General features: G+C 52.3%; 1 protein-coding gene across 2 annotated transcripts in view; it reads left to right on the forward strand.

Annotated features, from left to right (window-relative positions):
- The window catches only part of PXDN (peroxidasin), a 65,875-nt gene that overhangs the window by 22,293 nt on the left and 20,051 nt on the right, over nt 1-23,531 (forward strand). Inside the window, exons 2-12 of one of the 2 annotated variants that reach the window (XM_033124753.1) lie at nt 3,810-3,881; nt 4,388-4,459; nt 8,094-8,165; nt 11,284-11,355; nt 11,709-11,780; nt 13,111-13,280; nt 14,276-14,393; nt 16,456-16,625; nt 20,559-20,831; nt 21,633-21,749; nt 22,965-23,123. In XM_033124753.1, the coding sequence (XP_032980644.1) occupies nt 3,810-3,881; nt 4,388-4,459; nt 8,094-8,165; nt 11,284-11,355; nt 11,709-11,780; nt 13,111-13,280; nt 14,276-14,393; nt 16,456-16,625; nt 20,559-20,831; nt 21,633-21,749; nt 22,965-23,123 (1,367 nt within the window). The remainder of the gene's footprint in view (nt 1-3,809; nt 3,882-4,387; nt 4,460-8,093; nt 8,166-11,283; nt 11,356-11,708; nt 11,781-13,110; nt 13,281-14,275; nt 14,394-16,455; nt 16,626-20,558; nt 20,832-21,632; nt 21,750-22,964; nt 23,124-23,531) is intronic. The other variant, XM_033124754.1, reaches the window with a different exon arrangement.

The following is a 23,531-nucleotide window of genomic DNA, read 5'->3' on the forward strand; positions in this document are numbered from 1 at the left end:
ATTGTTGCGTTTAGGACAGTTTTGTTTACTGTTAGTGTTCTTTGTGAAGTAGCTACTGGATTATAAGAAAGGTTATGGTATAACCTAGGCTCAACTTGTAAAATAACTGAGCCACACCCATGTGCGATGTAGGCCACCGAGGACCCTCTATGACCTTGTGTAGGGGGATTTGCCTGCCCAGACTGTTACACATTATTTAGAAGTTTAAAAAGGGGAATTAAATTGCACACTTGGTTTTAACCACTTGTTAAATGCAGAATTCAGTTATTTGTATTTAATGCAGGCTTTGTGTCAGCAGTGACGAGGGGCTGAGGCTCGGACGGGGAGGGACACACACCTGCAGTTAGTGTCTGTTCACGGGGGTGTGCAGGTACAAATGCCACTCGTAACCACACAGAAGATGCACACACAAATACGCACACAGTCACACACACACAGTGCCTCCTTCCAGCATTACTGAAGAACAGTGGTTTTCACCTTGCTTCACCTGGAAAGAATAAAATGTTGATCACCAGCCCCACCCCTCGAGTTTCTGAGTCTGCAGATTCAGGGAGGGCCCAGATTTTACTTCCCTAACAAGTTCCCAGGTGATGTTGTCACTGCCGACCAGCGGACCCCACAGAGGACACGGCTGAAGAGAATCATCACCCATCCTGACACTTCCTTCTGGGTGGGAACTCACTCAGATGAAACGCAGCCCCACACTTTGCGGTCGTGACTTTGAATTTGGGGCTCGTGTATGAAATGACTCTTGGTTTCCCTGTCCATGGTCTTCCCTCCCTCGGCTCTCTCTATGGGTTGGGGTCACATGGCCTCTTACGCTTGCATTGCTCCAAGCATGACTGTCTCTGGGGTGACCTGGATGTGTGCCTGTGTAAATGCTGAGTGTGTAAACAGTGTTTCCTCTTCTTCAGAGTGGGTAATTCCTAAATTAGGCTTCCGAGTTCACTCCCCTTCTTTTGCCTGTAGTCAGTATGGTGTCCGATCCATGCAATGAGGTTTTCATTTCAGCTGTTGTGTTCTTCAGTTCTAGAACCTCAATTTCGTTCTTTTTAAATCTCATTTTAGCTTCTCTGCTAAGGAAAGGGGGCCCTGTTTGCGCCCCACCTGGGCTGGCTAGCTGTGGGGTCTTTTCCAGGCTGCCTGGCCAATAGAGAGGGGAACACTCTCACTGTGAACGGCTTGTAAAATAGCCCCCGTAACCTAGGCCAGTGCTACTGGAAAAATTAGGGTGTGCTGCACTTGAGGAATTTTAAGTTTTCTGGTAATTTCACTAAAAAATTAGCAGTGAACAAGTTAATTTTGCTAAGACGTTATTTAACTCCTGTGTATCAAACATACTCGTATTTCAACACGTAACCAATATACATGTTTGTCAGTGACACAGTTAAATTCCGTTTTTCAGACGAGGTCCTCACATCATGTTGGGATTGGGACTCTCGGGCGCTCAGAGCAGCTGTGGGGGTTGCTGTGCCCGCGGTACCTCCCTGCCTCCAGCTTTCTGAGGTTTGGTGGCACCAACTGCAGACATGGGGGGTCGTTGTCCACTCAGGAGGCCAGTTCGCATCCATTCCTGCCGTCTGCTCGGGTTTAATTTCAAGTGGCCAAGTCCTTCATCCACATGGAAAGTTTGCCTTCTGGTGCCCAAGTTGTTTTCGCTGTTGGCTCCCATCCGTCAGTTGCGTTTCTTGGGGAGCAGGAGGCAGAGCTGGGGGCGGTCTAGCTGCGGCCTCACCCTGGACTTGAAGCTCGAGGGCGTCCGACCCATTCCCGCTGTGCATTGGACTGCAGCCCGGCAGGTGTGCCAGGGACGTTGGCTCTGGTGTCGGCCCAGACGTCCGTTCAATTCTGCGTCACCCCGAGTTTGTTATGTTTGAGGTGAGCACTCGTCCCAGTCCCGGGGCTCGTACTGCAGACTGAGCTATTTCCTCGTTAGTACCTGATCCGAGGTTCATGCTGGAAACCTGCCTTCCTCCCTTCTGTCCTCCCGTCTGTCCTCCTGTCCCTGCCCCCAGCGTCCTGACCTCTAGCACCTCCCCCAGTGGAACCAGGTGCGCTCTTCTGAATCTGATGTGAATTAAATTCTCGTTTGCTTACAAACAGGCCCATGTGGGAGTTGGGGGGCATTGTTCCTGGGGGAACTTGGTGGTGGATGACAGGAATTGTCAGAGAAGGCAAACCAGGGTGAGGGGTTGGGACCACAGGTCGGAGGGTGGCTGTGGCTGCCTGGGTGGGCAGAGGGGACCCCCTTCTGAGAACTACACCCTAGGAGGAAGCCACACACGGCGAATGACAGTGGCTAACACACTTTGGAGAGGCTCGTATGACCTCATAAACTAGGACCAATCCTCAAATCATTTACGGTTATGAAATGGACTCAGAATAACCAGATTCCGGAAAAGATTATGAACCTTAAACCCTCTCAGTAAATGTCACAGGAGAAACATCCATTCATGATTTGGACCAAATGCTGCCCAGAGTCCCCACACTGGTTTCCTGGGGCCGACATAGCAAAGCACCACAGACGAGCGTCTTAAGCAGAAATATTATCTCTTGGCCCTGGAGGCTTGAAGTACGAGACCGATGGTTTGGCAGGGTTGCTTCCTCCTGAGCCGTGAGGAAGGATCTGTTCCATGTGTCCCAACTTCGGGTGGTTTGCCGGCGGTCCTTGGTTTGTGGCAGAGTAAGTCCAGTCTTCACGGGGCACTCTCCCTCTGCGCCTGTCTCCAAATTTCCCCTCTTTGTAAGGATATGAGTCCTTTTGGATCCGGAAACACCCTACTGACCTCATTCTGATTTGGACAGCTGTACAAAGACTCTGTCTCCAAATAAGGATGCATTCTGAGGCCATGGGGGCAGGACTGACTGCAGCATGAGAATTTGGGGGACACAGTTCAACCCGCAATAATCCCTACTGGGCTCTTGGAAGGGGTTGGACCTATGAGTAAGGAATTTTAATTTTTCTGGGACTCTTTGATAAAGAAGGCGGTCTTTCTGTTTGTTTTCAGTGACATTCATACTAGTTTATAGATATGAATTCAAGCAGGGGGAGGGCAAAAACAGACCTCCCCGTGTGCCTTTGTCCCTGAATTCGTTGTGCTCAGTGTCAGAGCTCCCCAAACTCGCTCGGCCCGAAGGTGGACTGTGCTGGGCCCGGTGGCAGCTCAGTGTATGGTCTGTCCAGGCTGTTTAGGTCCTTCCTTTGTCCCTGAAAAAACAAACGACTGGTCTACCCGTGCACATTTAACTCTACTTAAACTACCTGGTTAGAAGCAGTAGGTTGAGATCCCGTGTATCAGCCTTATTTTCCCCACTCGCGTGCTGAACGAGCTCTGTGGTCTGAGACGTTCAGTAAACTTCCTCACTGAGAAAACATTATAGGTAGTTAGCTGGTAAACAACCAAATTCCAGCTCATGAAGTTACGGGAGTGAGCTCTGAAGTGTTTACACAATTGCACAGCCCGTGTCCCTCTTGTTGAATAGATGCGAATTGAAGCTGTGATTAATATGTTAACACTTACTGACATTGAATGCTTTTTTGGTGGGTTGGCAGTTAAGTTAATGTAATTGTTCATCTCGTAATGATTGTTTACACAGACGTGTGTAAGGTAAGGCCACCGATCTGTCATTCAGATAAATATTCCTGTACTAAGAGCAGCATCCGCCAGAGATGGTTCATCCAAGGAATGAGCTGCGTAATTTCATTTCTAAACGCCTCCGCACTGTTTGCAAGTGAATATTCACCAACGGCCCAGAATAGTGCCGCGTGCAGCTGTCTCGCTGTAAACGCATTTCTTGTCTCTTCACAGGGATCTTCGCTTTAACAGAATCAGAGAGATCCAGCCTGGAGCCTTCAGGAGGCTGAGGAGCCTGAATACCTTGTAAGTCCGATGCTGCCTGGGGGCCAGCAGAACAGGTGGAGGAGGGCCTGTGCTTGTGCACGCCGCCCCTTTCTGGGGCAGACGAGTGGTCACTGCCAGAGGACCGCCCTGCACTGACATGTCTGGCCAGGTCCCCATACTTCCCGTTTTTCCATGATGGCCTTCCCATTGGCCACCGTCCTGGCAGGCGTGGAGAGCCTGAGAGATACAGGACACAACCATGACCCTCCCGCATGGGGGACAGGGAACTCCTGCTCTGTTGCACACAAATCTGAAACTACAGCGGGGGAGGAGGGCCGTGGACCCTCATTTCTTAAGCACACTTGGAATCACGAGGGTTCAACACAGAAAGTACTATTTCTTCAAGTTAATTTAGCAAATGTTGATCTTAAGATCCATGGCTTAATCGTTTTGTGAAGTTTTTCAAGATTATAGGAAATGTTTTTTCATAACACAATTCCGAAATGTTGTTGTATTTTTAATTCTTACTGAAACTTCCTTCCTAGACTTCTCAACAATAATCAGATCAAGAGAATCCCTAGTGGGTCCTTTGAAGACTTGGAGAATTTAAAATACCTGTAAGTTCAATGACCGGCTCTCTACCCCAAAGCTTGCTATTTATGTTTGCACTGTGGAATCACCGAGCTACACTTTGTACTGTTGATGAACGGTTAGTACATCCATGTAAGGAAGTTTTGTTTTCAGAAGGTGAGTGAGATTTAGGCTGGGAGTTTTAAAGTGAGTTGTCATACGTATAAAGTGATACGTTGTGCAAAGTTTTGTGTTTAGCTACTGAGCCTAAGGAAAACACGCTGAGAGAACGTCAAAGCCAGAGTCTCTCAAAGTCATTCTGGGCGTCATAATGGCCCTTCTTGGGGTGGAAGTTGCCACATATCCAGTAGCCAACGTGGGTGAACAGCTGACATATGTTTTATAAAACATAAGTTCTCAGAACAGTTTCGAGTCGCCTCCTCAGCGCTGGGCAACAGGTTAGACGAGCCTTCCAGGCACTGACTCCTGATTTTCCCATCTTCTGAGTGATTTCACCTCTTCTTATTTTTATGCAGTTCAGTTGTATTTTGCCTTTAAAAATTGGTATTCTTTAATTACTTTACTGGCATTGAAAACCCCTGCTTGTTGAAGTGGGTTTTGCAGTTTGGAACATGACCTTGCTGGGAAGAGCTGGTGTCGTGCCTTCACGGGCACTTACTTTGAGCTTGGAAAGCGATAGGAAAAGCATTGTGACCACCTCCTGCTTCTCCACAGATTGCAAGGGCGCGTCGTGTGCGTTGAACATGCTGTTCTTACTTTTAGAACTTAGATAACTTCTTAAATAGAGCCATTTTAATGAGGGATATCAGTGTTTTTAATGGAAATTTGTGTCACATGTGAACCTGACCATCTTAAAGTTATTTCGGTTTTTAAAACAAAGTCATATTGTCAGTGTTGAGGTATATTTTAGAATCCGTTTGCTTTTAGACGTCAGTAATTCTTAACTACACAGCTAACTGTAGGTGTTAATGAAAATGCATTTTCCTCAGTGAAGGTATTTGAGTGTGTTATGTGTAGACATTTTTCTCCATCACTTTTGGCACAGTGTGTTAATTTTTAATTCTGTATGAGCATTAGTAAGTCTTATTACCTATTTTTAAAACAAGGGTCAGGCCTTCTATTTATTCTTTTAGTTTTTGCATTATTATTATTATTATTATTATTTTACATGCTGTGCAAGTCCCAAAAGAAAGTTTTTGATTTCTTGGAAAGCACACTTAGGTTACCGATGGCCAGATTTACTGTGTGTGTGTGTGTGTGTGTGTGTGTGTGTGTAGTTTGCTTTTTATTTTATATTTGGTTTTGGTTTGAATTACTTAAGAGCAACTTATTATTTGCTCTGCAAATGTATTTAATGTCAAGGAGTTTGGGACACTTCATTTTTCACCTAAGATAATCTCTTTCACTCGATGATACTCTTTCAACCTTGTGTACTGACCAACGCCCTCTCAAAGCGCCCGTGTGCCCACTGTGGAGCCCACTGGCCTAGGTGCCACCGGTCACTGGGGGTGGGCTGAGCAGTGGTCAGCAGGCAAGGGAGGAGATGGACCGTGATGAGGAAAGCGCTGAGGGGCAGGGGCGGAGCTGTCACAGGAAGGGGCCCCGGGGCCCTGCCCCAGGTCCCTCAGACCTCATGGGAGAGGCCACGGGTGAGCACTGAGTTCGGAGGCTGTGTGATGGGTAAGAAGTCTTCCGGAATTCACTGGTTACGTCAGCCTTGTATGTTTAGTCAGTGCCAAAGTACCTTTTAGAAGCTGAGCATTCCGTCTGCTGGAACCCCAGGTACTGCTGGTAAGGCAGAATTTTCCCGATGGTGAGATTAAGTCTTCAGGTAGAACTTTCATGCAAGGGTCAGCTCTGTGATGAAGTAGAGTATTATTTATTATTTATTATTAGAAGGTGATCAATACCCAATCATTCTTATGAAAACAAATGATGTTCTCCTGTCTTTATTGACATGCAGGCGTCCATAGTAGTTTGATTCCATTAAAAGGATTCCTTTACTCACACTGTTTAATGTAAATGGACACTGAGGTCCCTACTGATGTTTTGTTTCGAAGAAGGGTCACGAAACCTCCCTTCAGACTTACGTTTCTGGGAGTGGTCACCGAAACGCAGCAGGAGTTCCCACTCGCTGGCTGCACTCTGAGCTTCATGCCTGTTTGTTTGGTCTCAGTGGTCCCGTTTTACGTGGGAGAAACTGAGGCAGGGGACGGCCAATGTCTCACCCAAGACCACACAGCTAGTATGTGGCAGTTCAAGGCCTCACCCCTGTGCAGCCTGGCGAAGTCTCTGCCGTGCCAGCCCTCTGATGTGGGCACAGGGCTGTCACTTGGTGGGGGGATCTGGCTGGTTGTGGACCTTTGTGAGGTTCACACAGGAGTGGATTGCAACAGTGAAATACAGCAGAGCAGGTCCTGTTACACGGGCCCTGCACCGAACGTGATGAATGAGCAAACAACAAGGCACATTGTCCTGGGACGCAGTATGCGGCGTTACAAGCATTGGGGCAAACATGTTGATTCCTAGGGAGCACAGGCATGTGACATGAGAAGCCAGCCGCCCAGGGACCGGCGGGAGGAGAAGCAGCTGCCTGGGTCAGAAACAGATGGATACAGGGTGTGGGCTGGTCCACCCGCCTGTGTGGAGGTGCCTGCTGCACTCGCATGGATTCTGGGGTCACCAGGGTCTCGTGATGGACAGACGGGGGGCGCTGTGCCGAGCACCCGTTATGTCTGGGGGGCAGAGCCAACCACAGGCTTGTGGTCATGCTCCTTCGTGAGTCCGTTCCGGAGGTGCAAGCTTGTCCTAAGAAGGCTTAGCAGCTCAGACTTGGGGCGTCATGGGCCACTGGGCCACAGCTGCGGGTGGGACTAAATGAGTGGGTGTGGCCAGGTGCCACACATCTTCAGGACACTGAATTTAGCTTTCACATAATTTTCACCATTTTCGTGCGCCATGAAGTACTGTTTTTTGTTTGAAATTTGCAACCACTTAAAAATGTAAAAAGTAGGGGGTGGCCAGTTACCTCAGTTGGTTAGAGCGTGGTGCTAAAAACACCAAGGTTGCCAGTTTGATCTCCACAGGGGCCACTGTGAGCGGCGCCCTCCTGAAAAAAGAAAAGAAAAAAAAATGTAAAAAGTACTGTTAGCTTGCAGGCCACACAAGAGTAGACCGTGGGCCAGTTACGTAGCTTCTGACGTCCCTTTGTCCTGCTTCTGCTGACAGTGGGATTCTGGGGGCATGAGTAGTTCAGACACATTTAGTCTTCTCTCGTCTACTCCCCAAATTATTTCCGGATGTTTTAAAACTGTATCAGTTACAGAATCTTTTAATCAGTGCATGTTACGCGTTTGTGAGGAAGTGATTTTATTTTTTTAGGCTGTGAAGCAAATGAGTTCTCATGATCCCTAGGCCGTAAAACGCGTGTTCCCTGAACCCGGAGAGCAGTGTTTGGAGCACCTGCTTCTGGCACCCGCTGTCTGTCACTTGAGACTGTCCTCTAAGAGGGGGACAGGGGCCTGTGTGAGGGACCAGTGCTCACTGTGTAAACGTACGACCGTTCATTTTGAAACTGTCCCTGAGTCCTCATAACTCAGCGTGCCCTCTGAGGTTCTGCCTCACGCGCGTGTGCTAACCCTCCCGTGTTTCTTGTTTCAGCTATTTGTACAAGAATGAGATCCAGTCAATTGACAGGCAAGCGTTTAAGGGACTTTCCTCTCTAGAACAACTGTAAGTGGTCCTTGCTTCTGCCCTCGCTTCCGTAGGTGTCACCTACCCTGTCCCCTCGCAGGGGAGTGAACCGAGATTGCTGTTTGCATGTTGCATGCCTGGACTTAGCGGGACGTAGGGAACGTGTGCATGCAAACGAGTGGGCCGTGATTGACTAGCTTGTCACTATAATTGTCTGTCCCCTGGTGGGCATTTCCCGCTTGCAGCCGTACCCCAGGCCCTGGGCCCTACATTCGTGACACAAATGGCAGTAGACTGGCCCTGTTCCCATGGTGCCCCGGTTTAAAGGACAGACACACTTGCAAACCAGTCTGAGCACATAAAGGTCGTTTGGGGAGAAGAGCTGGGGCACATGGGGTGAGGAAGCTGGTGGTGTCCTGTCGCCTGCTGTGTGTCTGCACAGCCTGGTGACTGTCTTCACATGTGACGCCATCGTTCTGGAGAAAATAAACCATCTTCCATGCGTTTCTACTTAGTGTCTGTAGGATGTCGCTTCTTTGGCCACATATGAAGTCCTGCTTTGCTGCAACGTCAGCATGTTCATTTTTAAGTATAATTCCCAAGAAAAGGAGTTTTTTTCTGGTTTGTCTGCTTGGCGGGTCACCCACTGTCACTGAGCCAGAGCCGTTCCCGAGCTTCAGGCTCTGCTAGCGCTTTGTTCCCGTGGCCCCAAACAGCTGTTTGCTGAGCTGAGCTGAGCGTGACGCCCTGTGCCACAGCCACACGCGTGTGCCCATGCTTTGTCGGCTGGCTGGGCAGGCTGCAGGCAGAGCTGGGGAGAAGGTGCTCCCTGAAAGCACCCTGCTCGAGCTTGTCAGCAAGCACCTGTCTGTCTATTTGAGTGACAGCTGCTGTCCTGAGCAGGTTTGCACAGCACAGACCAGACTGGGGAGAATTCTGACAGGTTGGGCAGTCTCCGCCTCAGAGAGAAGGAGACGGGACAAGTTCAGATCATCGCACAAACACATGGGAATCTCTGGAAAACATCCAGATGGAGGGACAATTTACAGAGGACCCCAGCTTTTGGTGGGATGGAGACAGTGAGGTCATCGTGGCAGGGATGATGAAGTGTGGCCGTGGTTCACATGTGCCGACAGGCAGAGGTAGGAGGTGCTCCAGCCTCATGAGGGGCCAGCTGAGTCACTTTCAAGACAGAAAGAGTCTGGGGCAGGTCTCTGAGGTGCGGTTTTCTGACTAAGCCTGAAGACCGTGGGAGCACGCAAGGCAGGCTGCGTTTGAAACCCAGCACCGGGCAGTCAGGGGTCTCTGCTTCTGGGCTTCTCCCGTTCAGCTGTCATCGCTGAGTGTCCCGGGGGTGAACACACAGCACGGTCCCCACCCTCAGAGGGCCCTGTGTGGGGACGCTGTGAGCATCCCGCGGGTGGATGCCGTCCTGCTGTGTGCAGAGCGCTGTGGGTTCCCCAGACCCCATCCCCATCCCATCCTGTGGGGCCCCCCCAGACCAGAGGGGAGGCTGGAAGGGATGAGCCCCTGGAGCCTGGGGGTGGGAGGGACACTGAGTGCTGGGCCTCCTGGGGAGGCTGGGGTCACAGGCAGTGCACACGCCTGCACAGGGTCAGGAAACATGGGTTAGAACCGGACTCGCTTCCTCTCCGTGGTCTGTCTTTGCCTCCACTGTCGGGGAGGGGTGGCTGGCCCCCAGGCCGCCGGAGCTGCAGCCGCAAAGGAGCCTGTGTGCCCCTGGCAGTGATGGCTCTCAGTGCATTCAAGGCAGGACCCTGTGTCTCTTCCGGTCAGCCCTTAGTCCGGCCAGCCTGTCGTGGGCAGTCGCTGTGGGACTGACAGGTGCCCCTTTCCTGCCCTCGGTGGGCTTCCCCTGCCTGCCCGGCTGAGTGTGTCTGTTCCGTGTGTCTGAGCCCCGGACCAGCCATATCCCCGGAGCTGCCCTACGGTGGCTACTGCAGATTTTTGTTTGATCCTGTCCCCTTCAGGCACAGTCCGGTGATAGAGGCTGCAGGAGGGGTGGCAGGAGGTGTCACGGTGACCTGTCTGTGACCAGGGGAGGCCGGAGTTCTGCAGGCCCCCAGCTGGCCGCCTTCTCACAGACTGGGAGTCACCCTGCCTGTGGGGGTTCTAGAACTGTCCCGGGGAGGCCCGGACATGCATGGGATTGGGTGCGGGCAGTTGAGTTTGGTGACTTTGAAGTTACAGTGATTTGGAGAAGTTAGTGAAAGTCTCTAAGGATGGAGGGTGAGTTTTAAGAAAGCTTTCTTCTGTTTGTCCTCATGATGGAGACCTGTCACTGCTGGGGCCTGGACTCCGTCACTCCTATTGATCCCCAGCACCTCTTGAAGAACCAGACATTTAAAACGTGTGTGTGTGGCGGGGTGGGTGCGCAGGTGCGTGGGTGGGGACTCGCCTCTTGCTGTGTGGATGGGGTGGGGGGTCCCAGCAGGAGCACCCAGTTAGAAGGTGACTCAGTGTTTTACTGAAGGAAAAAATCACCAATTTTCAAAGTGAGAAAAGCAGTATTCAGGGCCATCAGAAGGAATTGTATGTGAATATCTAAGTCAGCGGATGGACGGGGACCGTCGTAAAAGCAAAGAGCATGAACTCTGGCAGCCGCGTAATTTGAGGACTCTGGGGAGCACAGCCTCTCACCTCGGTGCCATTTCCGGGTCCTGAGGTGGTTTCTGTGGCTGACAGTACATTCAGTGTCACGTTACAGTTGATGTTCCTGCTACAGCCCACGTAAGTTCAGAGATTTAAAGGAAGGTACTCACATGCCTGCATATGTCCTATGTTCGGGATGACGTTGATGTTTTTCTAGAAAGGTCCAGATATTTTGGAAGTGAACCAGTGGGGCTGAGCAGTCATGGCTTCCCCCCGGGGCGTGCGGGGACTCGGCCGGAGTGTCTGACCCGTAGTTGTCATTGACACTCGGTCATAAAGCCTGGGCCCAGTTTTCAGTGGTGCTCATTCTCCTGTTGGATGGCTTTGTTTTTCCCCCACAGTGTAGACCATCTAGAGAATTACCTATTGACATATGAATTTGTAATGACTTCAGAAAAATCATTTTGAGCAGAAAATCTAGATCTGTAAAAAGTAATTAAAATAATTTGAATTGTTTCTTTCTTTCTTTTTTAACTTTCTATAGGTACCTGCACTTTAATCAGATAGAAACTTTGGACCCTGACTCATTTCAACATTTGCCGAAGCTGGAAAGGCTGTAAGTCAAGTTTTATTCCTGACCTTCACCTGCTGACGGCTGTCAGCTGTGACAGAGTTGAGGTTTCTATTGGTTAAAACACCCGAAAATGGTCTTCGTATAAAACTGAGCTCCTGTCCAACAATTCACAAACAAGACTTATAGTTTTCTCTTTGTTTGGGAGTGGCAATAAAACAGAAAAAAATCTAGTTCTTTTCTGGACTGAATAGCATTGCTCTGAACTCACTGGAAGTAAGTGAATGCAATCACAGTTTTCTTTAAAAGCCAACGTATTCAACTGCTTGTGCTCTTTTCTACATGTCTGAGAAGTGTTCTCAAAAGTGGTTTGTTGTGTGAACGATCTCTTTCCACAGATTTCTACACAACAACCGAATTACACATTTGGTCCCGGGGACATTCAATCACTTGGAATCTATGAAAAGACTGTAAGTATGACACCTTTTGTGCTATCTTCCCATCAAAGCCTGATTTCTACTTGCCTGCCGCCTTCCTGGGGGACGTGACGTGCACACCACAAATCAGGAGAGACCCTGCGTGAGGAGGGTGGGTCACAGCCATCAGTAGACAACACTGACCCGAGGTCCCCGGGCACACGGCCGTGGTTAATTCTTTAAGTCAAATAAGACATTTTAAAAATCAAGGCTAACTTCCTCAAGTCAGTTTTTATTTCCATGTTGCACGGAAGTAACTTCCCTGGCGGTCTTCTGTCCCATGGCCCCAGCCCAGGGAGGGCCGGACAGTGTCACACAGCGAGTCACACCCGTCTGGTCCGCCCGCTCCACCCTGTGGCCCCTCACAGAGGTCTTGTTGTTGAGAGGGGCTGTCGGGTCGGAGGGCTGCACCCAGCAGGTCCGTGCTCTCCCCACCCACGGCCGCACACCTGAGTTCAGGCACGTGTCATGACATCCTGTCTGCACTGAGCCCAGTAAATTCCACTGTGGGAGGTCATCAGAGAAATGACCGGGCAGGGGGCCGGTTCTGCGCCCGTCCTGGAGAACACTGGTAGCAGGTGTGATGTCACAGGCCACGGTCTCCCCAGGGTGGCCCTGGGCCTGCACTGTGGACTTAGAGGACGATGAGTTCAAGCCCTCCCTTCCCGCGCCTTAACTCTGGGGCCGTGAGCTCCTCCTCCATGAATTCTGGCAGCGCCCGCTTCGGTGGGGTTTCCCAATGAGCCAACTCAGGCCCGTTGGCCAGCAGCTGCCACTGTCCCAGTTCTGTGCCCTGGTCCCTGGGGGCAGCTGCTTCTCACCGCTGTGCTGCATAAACAGCCGTCCTGCCCAGGTGGAGGGTCCCCTGCCTGTCACATTTGTGGGGATGGCGGTGTCTGGCTGCACACGCACTTTCTCAGCAACTTTTGGGATAACTTCAGACCATGAGATCAGTGCTCTAGAAACAAACGCCAGCCACGTGATGCAGCTCCACTGTCATCCCGAGGGACAGTTAAGGACCCCTGAAATGACACAGTGCCCACCACATAGTAGTCATTTATAAGGGGCCCCGTCCTGCGTCTCTCGCGAGATGTCTCTGTTTTGCACATGAACCCTGTGGTGACACTCACGCATCACGCCTCACACCACCCCTCATCCTGCTCCTTGTTCTCCAGGCTGCTCACCTGTGGGTCTGGGCTTGGTTCCCAGGCGGGCCAGTCTGGGTGGGACCCGTCCTGTGCCACATGGCCTCTGTTTGTCCAGTTTGGGCTGTCTGGAATGGTTAGTGCCTGCTGTGTCGTGTCTCACCGGCTGCTTCTCACAGGCGACTGGACTCCAATGCACTGCACTGTGACTGTGAAATCCTGTGGCTGGCGGACTTGCTGAAAGCCTATGCGAGGTCGGGCAACGCGCAGGCAGCTGCCACCTGCGAATACCCTAGACGCATCCAGGGACGGTCGGTGGCCACCATCACCCCAGAAGAGCTAGACTGTGGTGAGTGGACCGTGCTGGCGTGGCAGGGGGTGTGGCCGTGCACAGCCCTGTCTTCACTGGCTGGTTCCCAAAAGCAAGTCCCAGGGGGACCTGACGAGGACCCTCCGGTGAAAGCCCCGCTCTGTAGTATCTGTGCGGAACTTTATGTAAATGAGCTTGGGCTTTCCTTTGAGGTTCCCTGCAAAAACTACCAAACAAAGTGCACTGCCACTGCGCCCTGTTGCTGCCCCGGGGGTGCTAGGAGTCAGGTGGGAAGGCGCCTGGCGGGCTGGGAGCTGAGCTGCGCGGTGGCCACACGGGGTGCGGGACTCAGGTTCATCCCTCTGATGCATGTGGGCTCGGCGCCGTGTGCCTGGAATACCTCACCACACTGCAGAACAGGAACGAACCCGAAGCACATTGCAGGGTGAATCTTCCTTACAGATGCCCACGGAGCTACGCCTTTTCTGTTTTAGCCCTTTCTGTGATGCTGAAACTCGTTTTTCAGTTCTTCCTCCAAAGCATCATTGTTATTTTTTACATATTAAAGACAAACAATGAAGATTAAAAACCAGTGCGTTTCCTAAATGACCCTACTGATAACATAAGCACACTTGTGTCATCATTTATGTTCCTTTACTGCTGCCTGGTTGCTTTGGCTAAAAAGTATTATTTTCTACTCTTTTATTCACTGAAAACCGTTACTTATGGAGTGCGGTCTGCGCGGGGGTCTCACTACCTTGACAGCTGCATACACCACTGAGGCCTTTCCTGGGTGCTCGTCTGAGACACCTTAGTGTGAGGCCGCCCCAAGTCTCTGAGTATAAGACGCTGTGCGGGGTTGGCCTGTCACGTGGTCTCCCATGGATGAAACTGTCTGCCACTTTGTGGGGAAATTTGTGGTTGAATACAGCTTGAATACCTGTGACTTGATCATGACATAAGGGGTGTCACTTGGGCCCTTGCTCCCTTGACGGTTTAAGACCAGCAAGTTCTCCGTTTCCTTGTCGGTGCAGAAAGACCCCGGATCACGTCCGAGCCTCAGGACGCAGATGTCACCTCGGGGAACACCGTCTTCTTCACCTGCAGAGCTGAGGGCAACCCCAAACCCGAGATCATCTGGCTACGAAACAAGTAAGTGGGGTGGTGGACGATGACCTGTGCCCTGCCTGCTGAATAGTGCACATTGCAGCCTCCAGACCCCACCTTGACCCTGCTCCTCTTCCGTGGGGAAGAGGCGTCCAGGGGAAAACACTTGTGCGCCTTCTCTGCTCTGCAACAGCAGTGAGGCCGGTACATGTGTCCGTGTCCCAGGGCCCCGGGGCCGTCAGCCGGGTCGCCCAGGGAAGCAGCTCGCTCCCACTCTCCCCTGGTCAGCGTTTGCTCTAAAGGGCTGCATGTCACTCCTGCCCGGGTTAGGAACGGGAGGGAAAACTGGTTCTCTGCCCACCTGCTTTCTCCGGCTGGAAGCCCTGGGGTGTGATGCCTGGGGCTTGGCCCCTCGAGCGTTGGGACCTGTCCTTACTAGGTGCGGGGCCCTGCTGCTGGGTGGGGTCCCCTGGGAGCCTCCCGTAAGTGCCCACGTAGGCGCTGAGCTCCTGTGTGCGTCTCACTTGTTCCTGAAAGGAGGTCTCCCCTTTGTCCACCAGCATTTGGTGTGGGGAGCAGAGGCGTGGGATGGGGTTACATGCTCCAGGGCCCTGGTCAGCCCATAGGGTCTTTGGTAAAGGGGGCGTTTCAAGCGTCCATTTTGGGCTTAATCCTCAGTGTGTGTAGGAGTGCGAGCACTTTGCCACCATCGCTTAGGAGCAGAGCCCAGGCTGTCACCGTGGTGCTCAGCGTCTCCGCGTGGAGCTGCAGGGCCGTGTTGAGTCATGACCCAGCAAGGAGGACGCTGTGGAGATGGGAGCCCAGACACCAACTGGGCCTCGTCCTCCATACGCGGGCTGACCGAGGCAGTCTGCCTGGGCTCCTGAGTCCAGCAGTGTTGGCAGGAATGGCAGATGCAGGCACCTAGCTGGGCGTCTGGGAGCCCCCCGGGGGCAGACCGGGAAGACGAGTTCCTGGCTGTAAAGACGTGGGGTCTGTTATGGCCCAGACTTGTCCTCACCACTGAGCTGTCATCGGACTTGGGCCACTGCAGTGTGGGGAAAAGTCACATATCCTGGCTCTGAAGTCGATGCCATTGAAAATCTAGAGTGAGCACTGCAAGAGTTCTGAAATATTTTGAAGTACACATTTAAAAGGCACAGAAGCATGTTTGGCTTAAGCCCTGCACGTCCACACTCATAAAGGAACAAGTTGATACGAAAAGTTAACACCCTCGAGCTGGTCATGGAGAGCAGAGCCAGGCCTGATGTCTGCACAGGGCTGGGCCTCCACCTGCCAGTTCCTGCCAGCCCCCTCCCCCCGCCGTGGGTCTGCCTCCCCTGTGGGCCAGCCCCCCACCATGGGCCAGCCTCCCCCCGTGGGTCTGCCTCCCCCGTGGGTCTGCCTCCCCTGTGGGCCAGCCCCCCCCCCCCACGGGCCAGCCCCCCCTGTGGGTCTGCGTCACCTGAGAACCTACCTCACCTGCTGGCTCAAGTGTTTATGGGCAGGAGCTGGGCCACCTCAGTAAGAGTCTCATTTGCGGGGCCTGAGGTGGCTTGCTTCCATTCAGAGCACTCCGTGAACGAGGACGGATTTCACTTTTGGGGGACTGGCCGAGCAAGGAAGGGGGTGGCAGGACAGCGGCGTTCACGCAGCTCAGAGCCCTCCGTCTGGGAGCTCCTGGGTCTCAGCGGAACCCGTACAGAAATGCTCACAAACAAGGATGGGAGTGTGCTGTCAGCTTATGTAATCTTTTGCTTTCAGTAACATAAGTGTTTCTATCTTGTTGTCTTGAATGAACTGGCCAGAAACAAAGGAAAATATTTTTTTTCTATTGTGTTTATTTTTTCCCTTTGGAATGAGGACCACTTTAAAAATTAAATGTTTATAGATTGCACATGTAAATAACAAGCAAATATTTGAATTAAATGAGAGATGCAACTGCATAGGCCGCTGTCCCAGGGACACCCATGACTTCAGTCCCAGGGAACACGGGGTCCCGCCCTTCCACTCCTGGCACTTGGGGGCCCTGGACGCTGCCCCTGCTGCCCGGCCCAGGCTTTCCTGTGCTGTAAGGGCTGGCATGCACGGCGTTCTGTCTTTGCAGCAACGAGCTGAGCATGAAGACGGATTCCCGCCTGAACTTGCTGGACGATGGGACCCTAATGATTCAGAACACACAGGAGACAGACCAGGGCACCTACCAGTGCATGGCGAAAAACGTGGCTGGGGAGGCGAAGACGCAGGAAGTGACCCTCAGGTACTTTGGGTCTCCAGGTACGTGGCGAGTATGCGCGTGAGGGTCCTTCTTCCTCAGGCCGCTTCTTTCTGTGCCCTGCTGGTCAGACGCCATCCGCGGGACTTGGCAGCGGGGTCACAGTCCACCCCCGCCCGTCACTGGCCCACGGTCAGCCCCTAATGCAGGACAGACACTCAGAGTGGACGGTCGAGGCAGGTGGTTTTTAGGATACGTGGTGAGGCGGCCGCCAGAGGGACCGTGGTCCCCTGCGAGACCACACCAGGCCCGCCCCTCACGCCCATCCTAAGGGGCAGCTGCCGGGTGTCCTGTTTGTCAGTGGGTCTCCATTGTGCCAAGAGCTGTGGTTATTGAAAACAAAGCCAAAATCTGGAATTTTATGCAAAATCCTCACATCTAAAGTGTTGGCACCTGATTTTTAAAAGACCGTCCAAGTCAAGCCAGGCTCCGCTGTGGCCTGCAGTTGGCGTGGGTCCCACCGGTGGCAGGCCTGCTCTTGCCAACGTGTTTAATTGCAGGGCTGTGGTCAGAAGAGCAGCTGGCCCTTGGAGAGTCCCAAGCAGTGGTCCCTGACTGCCACTGCTGCTGGAAACGGCACGGGGGGAGGGTCTGCGCTGTCACTCCCTGCTGGCTGGGCCAGCAGTCGATTTCTGATGGGTGCTCCCTACCCCTGCCTGGTGACATCTGGCCACCGTCTTGGGCTTCCTTTGCAAACCGCTCTGGGCCTGGGTTTCCCTGCACTTTATATTCCCACCCACTGTCGGGCGGCAGTGTACGAGGCTGTGTGTGAGCCTTTGTGTGGATGCTTGGCTCCGTGTGGTGCGCCCAGCAGGTGAGCACTCACACACGCAGTGTTTCTTTAGCAAATGAGAATTCCTAGTATCGAATTGCAGCTCAAGGAAGAGCAGAGCCCAGTGACACGGCCCCCCCAGGGCTTTGGGCGTCTCCACAAAGGCTCGTGCTGCTCGGAATCTCGATGGCATAGCTCTTGGTCCCAGGAGGAGCTTGTATGAGGAGTAGGAAAACCCGCAGGGCAGTGCACAGCGGCAGTGCCCCCAGTGTGGGTCGCAGGACAAGGAAAACAGTGGGGCCTGAGAAGGAACTTATTTTGGGTGGCAGGTTGGCTGCCCTCCAGGCAGGAGCACGACCCACCTCGAAGGCGTTTCTCCCTCAGGAATGGCGACCTCACTGAAGGTGTAGTGTGAGCACGTCCGTGTACATCGCGGAAGCACATGTGAAGGGGCGCCCCTGATCTGTGACAAGGCCACTGCCACATGCGGCCATCGGCCGCGACCAGGGGCTGGCAAACTGTCCTGCGGACCACACCTGCCTGTTTCCTAAGACTTGGGGATGGGGAACGGTTTTACATTTTTATATGACTGAAACGTAGGCGTTTTTAGGACACATGGTATTTTAGGATGCATGGTAATTACCAGAAAGTCATGTTTCAGTGTCTATAAACTAGGTTTTATTGCAGCATAACCACACTCCTTCTTTTACAAGTTGTCTGTGGCTGCATTTTGAGGCCATGGCAGAACTTTGCAGCAACAAGGCTGTGTGGTCTGCGATCCTGAAACGGACGCTCTGGCCCTTCCCAGAAAGTTTGTCAGCGTTGTCCCCCGACTGGTGACAATATGTAGTATTGACAACAGACCAACTTGTGAGGCTCCGGGAGCCTAAAGGGCTAAATATACTTTATATATTTTGAAGCTCTGTTATTAGGGGCTTGTAGTTCCCCCCATGAACTAAACTTTTGGTCATGAAAAATTCTACCTGTCAGTGCTTTTGCCTCAGAGTTAATCTGGCTTAATAGAGATGCAGCCAGCTTCCTTCTGGTGAGTAAGTGTCTGTCTCGTCATTTTGCTCTGAACCTTTCTGGAGCCATAAGTATTGGAGGCTCGTTACAAACAGCATTGAGTGACATGAAAAAAAATTCAAATGGACATTTTCTTAAAGTGATTCCATCTATGCTTATTGTGTCAACGACATGTTTACATGCATAAATTCTACATCTTATTTTGAACTATTAATCCAACGTTTTCTGTGTTTCTTGCCTTATTTTGGAGTAATTATTTTTCTTTTTCTATTTTCCTAGTTTGGAAGTTAACACTTTATTTCTTTTCTTTCAGTGGTTATTCTAGACCATTTTAAATGCATTCTTAAATTAAAGAGCCACAGTGCCCGTCTTTACCTTTACCTCCAAAATGCAGTCACGCCTCTCAGTCGGTGGCTGGCTTGTGATTTCAGCGTGGAAAACATCATCGTTTTGTATTCTTAACGCCTGTCTAGCTGCACCCACATATTAATCACTGCTGATTCTTTTTCTTTCTTTCTGCATCTCAGCTCTTCTCCTGGGGCCACTTTTCTTCTGCCTAACGTGGAGTGAATTAGGCAGCAAACCCACACGAGGACCAGCTTCCGGTTAATGAATTTAAAATGAGATTTGTTTGCCTGCTGCCCTCAGCATGGTTCCCTGGGTCGGGGGTGCGGCCGACTTGACCTCTAGTTGGTGTAGCACTGGGGGACCCAGCCGCTCGGCTCCCGGTCCCCCCCCTCTGTCTGATCTTTCTCTGTTTAAGGACCATTTGAGATCACGGCCCTGCCCCTGCCCTCAGGCCCTCTCTTACTCTGCCGTTCTCCCTGCACACAGCCCCCAGCCTCTGCTTTGCTGCTCTCTAGAAATGCTGGTGTTGAATGTCGTCTCTACTTCCTGTCATTTACTGTTACTGAGGTATTTGACAGATGAGGCTTACACTTTAACATAGAACGGTGTAGAAAGGTCTCACCGTGTCCCCACTTAGTTCCTCCCTCTGCCCCATGTCCCCACGCTACAGACAGTGGTTTTTTCTTCTTTCTGGAAAAACTATCTGTGCTGCTGCGGGAGGCTTTCCCCTTCAGTCTCATGCCTTCCCTTCGAGCATTGTCGGATTTGTGATGATGTAACAAAAACCTTCTCCCGTATGGATATGTTTAGCTTTCTCCCCAGACTTTTTGTTATCACAGGTCCATCGCCTTTATCCAAAACCCCGGGGGTCAGATCTTTGAAATTCGGAAATTTGGGGACTTTTTCAGAAGGCCAGGTGGTGCATAGTGTGGAACGGACGTGCACACCCTGTAATCAATGTATCCACGCCCCTTAGCAAACAGCCTGGATACTCACAGCAAAATGAGGACGCCAAAGAGCCTCATGAGGGGACAGGTCGATATTTATCAACAAGTTATGAAAAGATATTTGTTTCTGGAGCTTTCTGGATTTCAGAATTATGGATGAGGGTGTCCGTCCAAAGAAACACCACAGCCATTAAAGAAACCCTTCTACGTGTGTGTCGTTTTACATTCTGTTGAATGTGTGGCGTAAGGTCCCCGCAGGTAATTTCTGGGCTAAAGTGCCCGTGGGTTTTTAGTGCTGAGACATGTGGCCGCGTCCCTCTCCAGGTGACACTTGGGGCCAGCGCAGTGGGAGAGCTCGGTTTCTGCCCAGACTTACCCACGAAGCACATTAACAAATGTGTGGGGTTTTTTCCCCCTAGTTTCACAGTTGAAAGGTATTATCTCAGAGTAGTTTTAATTTGTAAGTGAAACAGGTTCTTTTATTTGGTATGAATACTCTTTAAAGACATGTGTTATGCCCGTAAGAACTATTAGTGAGGTGGACATAACGTGTTTGGGACAAACAGTGAGAGTTCTCGGGAGTCCAGTCCCTGCATCAACAAGACACGACTGTCACTCGTCACCCGTACTTGCTGACGGCTCCTGTGACCCACGGCAGTGGCCCATTTTTATTTTCTGCACTTTTCTGTAAGAAACAAAGAAGGCAAGGACATGGTGGATTGTGTTTGTTTTTCTTAGTTAGAGGTCGCCAGACAGAGCGCATAGCATGAAAACAGAAAAACTTCAGCAAACTGTTGCCAAACTAGAGGAAATAACTCCGAACTTGTGTTTTGTTGTCACAGCTCGACCCACTTTTGTAATCCAGCCGCAGAACACAGAGGTGCTGGTCGGGGAGAGTGTCACCCTGGAGTGCAGCGCCACCGGCCACCCGCTGCCCCAGATCACCTGGACAAGAGGGGACCAGACGCCGGTGCCGGCCGATCCACGTGTTAGCATCACTCCCTCGGGCGGCCTTTACATTCAGAACGTGGCTCAGGAGGACAGTGGGGAGTACACGTGCTTCGCGGCTAACAGCGTCGGCAGCATCCACGCCACGGCCTTCATCATCGTCCAGGGTGAGGGTCGGGAGCCGCGGGGACCCCCTCCCTGAGCAGCCAACCCCGGGCCCTGGTCCTGTGCCCAGAACTGGCTTTTCTCTACCCGTCGCGTTTTCCACCACCCGACTCCTTACCTGTGACCTGATGGTTGGTTTATTTTCTGATCAAAAGCTTCAGAGGACGGGGGGCTTTATTTTCTGGCCATTACCCGTAGCACCGGGAGCGCCTGGCGTGTGTAAACGTGGAAGCCAGTTGACGAGCAAGAACAACTTGTCGTTCTCGCATCATTTGGCCACTGCACGTGCCACTGCGCCTCCCTTGTTTGGGGCTCACCGTCTTTGTTGTGCTTGTTACTTTTCTGAAAATGGAATCACACTGGGGACACTATTCTGTAACGTGTTTTTCACCCAATAGTAACAAAAGAACCCCATCGCTATGCACAGTTGTTACTCAGTGACATTTCTAGCCATTGTTGGTACTGAGGACGCGCTGTCTCTAGGCCGGCCCGCGTCCGTGGCCTGGAAGCCAGCTGTCCTCTTACTTGTAGCTGGCGCGGGTGTCCAACCACTGTCTGCTCTCTGCAGGGTGACGCCTAGAAACGCCTGCTGCCCGTTCCTTGCACTTCACTTTGCCCCCCCTTTACGTGTCTCCCCACCTGTGCACAGCTGCCGCAGTGACAGCAGGGTCCTTTGGAGTCTGTCGTCTCCTTCCTGGGGCAGCTCCTTCTCTGGGGGAGGACAGTGGCAGTGCCAGGCTGTGTGGCGTTCTCGGCAATGCTGTCTTTTTAATGTCCGTTCCCAATGTGTTTCCTTCCGGAAGCTCTTCCTGAGCTCACTGTGACCCCTCAGGACAGAGCTGTGATTGAAGGTCAGACGGTTGATTTCCAGTGCGAGGCCAAGGGCTACCCGCAGCCCGTCATCGCCTGGACCAAAGGAGGTAAGACACCCACCTGGGCTCCTGGCCCTGCCCTCACCCTTCCTCTCTCCTTCCCTCCTTCCCTCCCTCCCTCGGACACAGACTCAACTCGCACTGTCTGTCTGGCCTGGCAAACCCCCGTCCTGTGGGCAGGGCCGAGGTGGCTGAACCCAGCATGAGCCAGGCTCTGGGGACAGCCAGAGGTTTCCACCTGCCCCAGCCATGGGCACCCCCACTCGCATCAGAGGTCTGTCCTTATTGAAGGGACAGGGGTGTGGCCTTCTACTCATGATCATCTTCACCCAGATAGTCTGTGGATCACCTTTAATGGATACTTAATCAGTATTGAATGAAAGTTAACAACACCTGGGATAGAACTTTCTGGAAACCAGTAGAGAAAACCCTTTTACTGCCACTTTAATTCCCAGAGTGCTCCTACCATCTTTCCATCACATTACTTCTTGGGGTCCACCCCGTTACCCAGGTGGGTGAACTGCTGACCACTTGGCTTGAGGAGGCACAAACCATCCCCAGGGGTGACAGGAGCCTGGCTGACAAGGTCGGGGTGAGGGAGGACAGGTGCCCACACTGGGTGGACCTTCAGCATTCTGTCTTGGACGCAACTCAGGGTGACATTGAGAACCTGCTGACGACCTCTGCCTTGAACCAACGGGCAGCTGTGTCCCTTTGTCCCCTGAGGGCACTTTCCAGGGGTTCCCACAGCCCTCTGTGCACCACCCACGCTGGGCCTCCCAATCCTCGGGCAGAAAGTCTCATCCCCAAGAGGGTGGGTGACCTCGCCTTTCAGTCCCTCCAGTCCCCTGCCCTCTGCCCAGATGTGTGTCCTTTCATACCCAGCGTGGGCCCAGCCAATTCCGGGGTCCCGGGTCCCCCTGCCGTCCTGACTCCTGCTTACGTAGCTCTGTTGCCCTGTTATCTGCCCCACACCCCTTCTGAGGACTCTCTTGACTCTGTTCTTGACTCTCAGGGATGACTCTGTTCATCCCTGACCCGGCTGCATGCAGCTCGTGCTGGCACTTGGTGCAGGCGTGTGATGGCGTCTGAGTTTGCTGACCAGAGAGGGCTGGGACGAGGAGCCCGGGCCCTCACTCTGGCAAAGACAGGTTGATGCATTCCTTTCATTTTCTCAGATAAAGTTCTGCTTGATCCACTTTATCGCTGGTAATAGTCACCCCCATGTGTCCCCTGACTGACCCGTGTCTCCTTGCCTTTTAGGGAGCCAGCTGTCGGTGGACAGACGGCACCTGGTCCTGTCATCAGGGACACTGCGGATCTCGAGTGTCGCCCTCCACGACCAGGGCCAGTATGAGTGCCAGGCCGTCAACATCATCGGCTCCCAGAGGGTCTCAGCCCACCTGACGGTACAGCCCAGAGGTGCGTGGCTGGTGGTGCAGGTGCCATGTGCAGACTGCTTATGTGGAAGGACCGGCCTGGGCACTAGCATCCACGTCACTGTTAACTGCCGGGAGCTGGCTCTTCCTTTCTTGAGTAGCTGTCCCTTTTTCTCAAAATCTCAAGGTGTTTACGCTGTAACCATTGTCTTTCACTTTAGCCTGTGACAACGTTTGTTTATGTTTTAATGATGCCAGTGCTGAACTCTGATAAGGCCGACTTGTCACAGTGAAATGGACCACTTTGTTCCCCTGGCTGCACCTTCTACTTCAGAGAAGGCCATTTCGCCTCTCCTGGGTGGCTATTCAGGCAGCGCCGGGTCTGAGTCAGCTGAGCCATGAACAGACCCCCGACCGTGTCCTGGAGGCACGGGTCTGTTTCCTGTTGGCC

The sequence above is a fragment of the Rhinolophus ferrumequinum genome, chromosome 13, assembly GCF_004115265.2.
Source record: "Rhinolophus ferrumequinum isolate MPI-CBG mRhiFer1 chromosome 13, mRhiFer1_v1.p, whole genome shotgun sequence".
In the NCBI taxonomy this organism is placed as follows: domain Eukaryota; kingdom Metazoa; phylum Chordata; class Mammalia; order Chiroptera; family Rhinolophidae; genus Rhinolophus; species Rhinolophus ferrumequinum.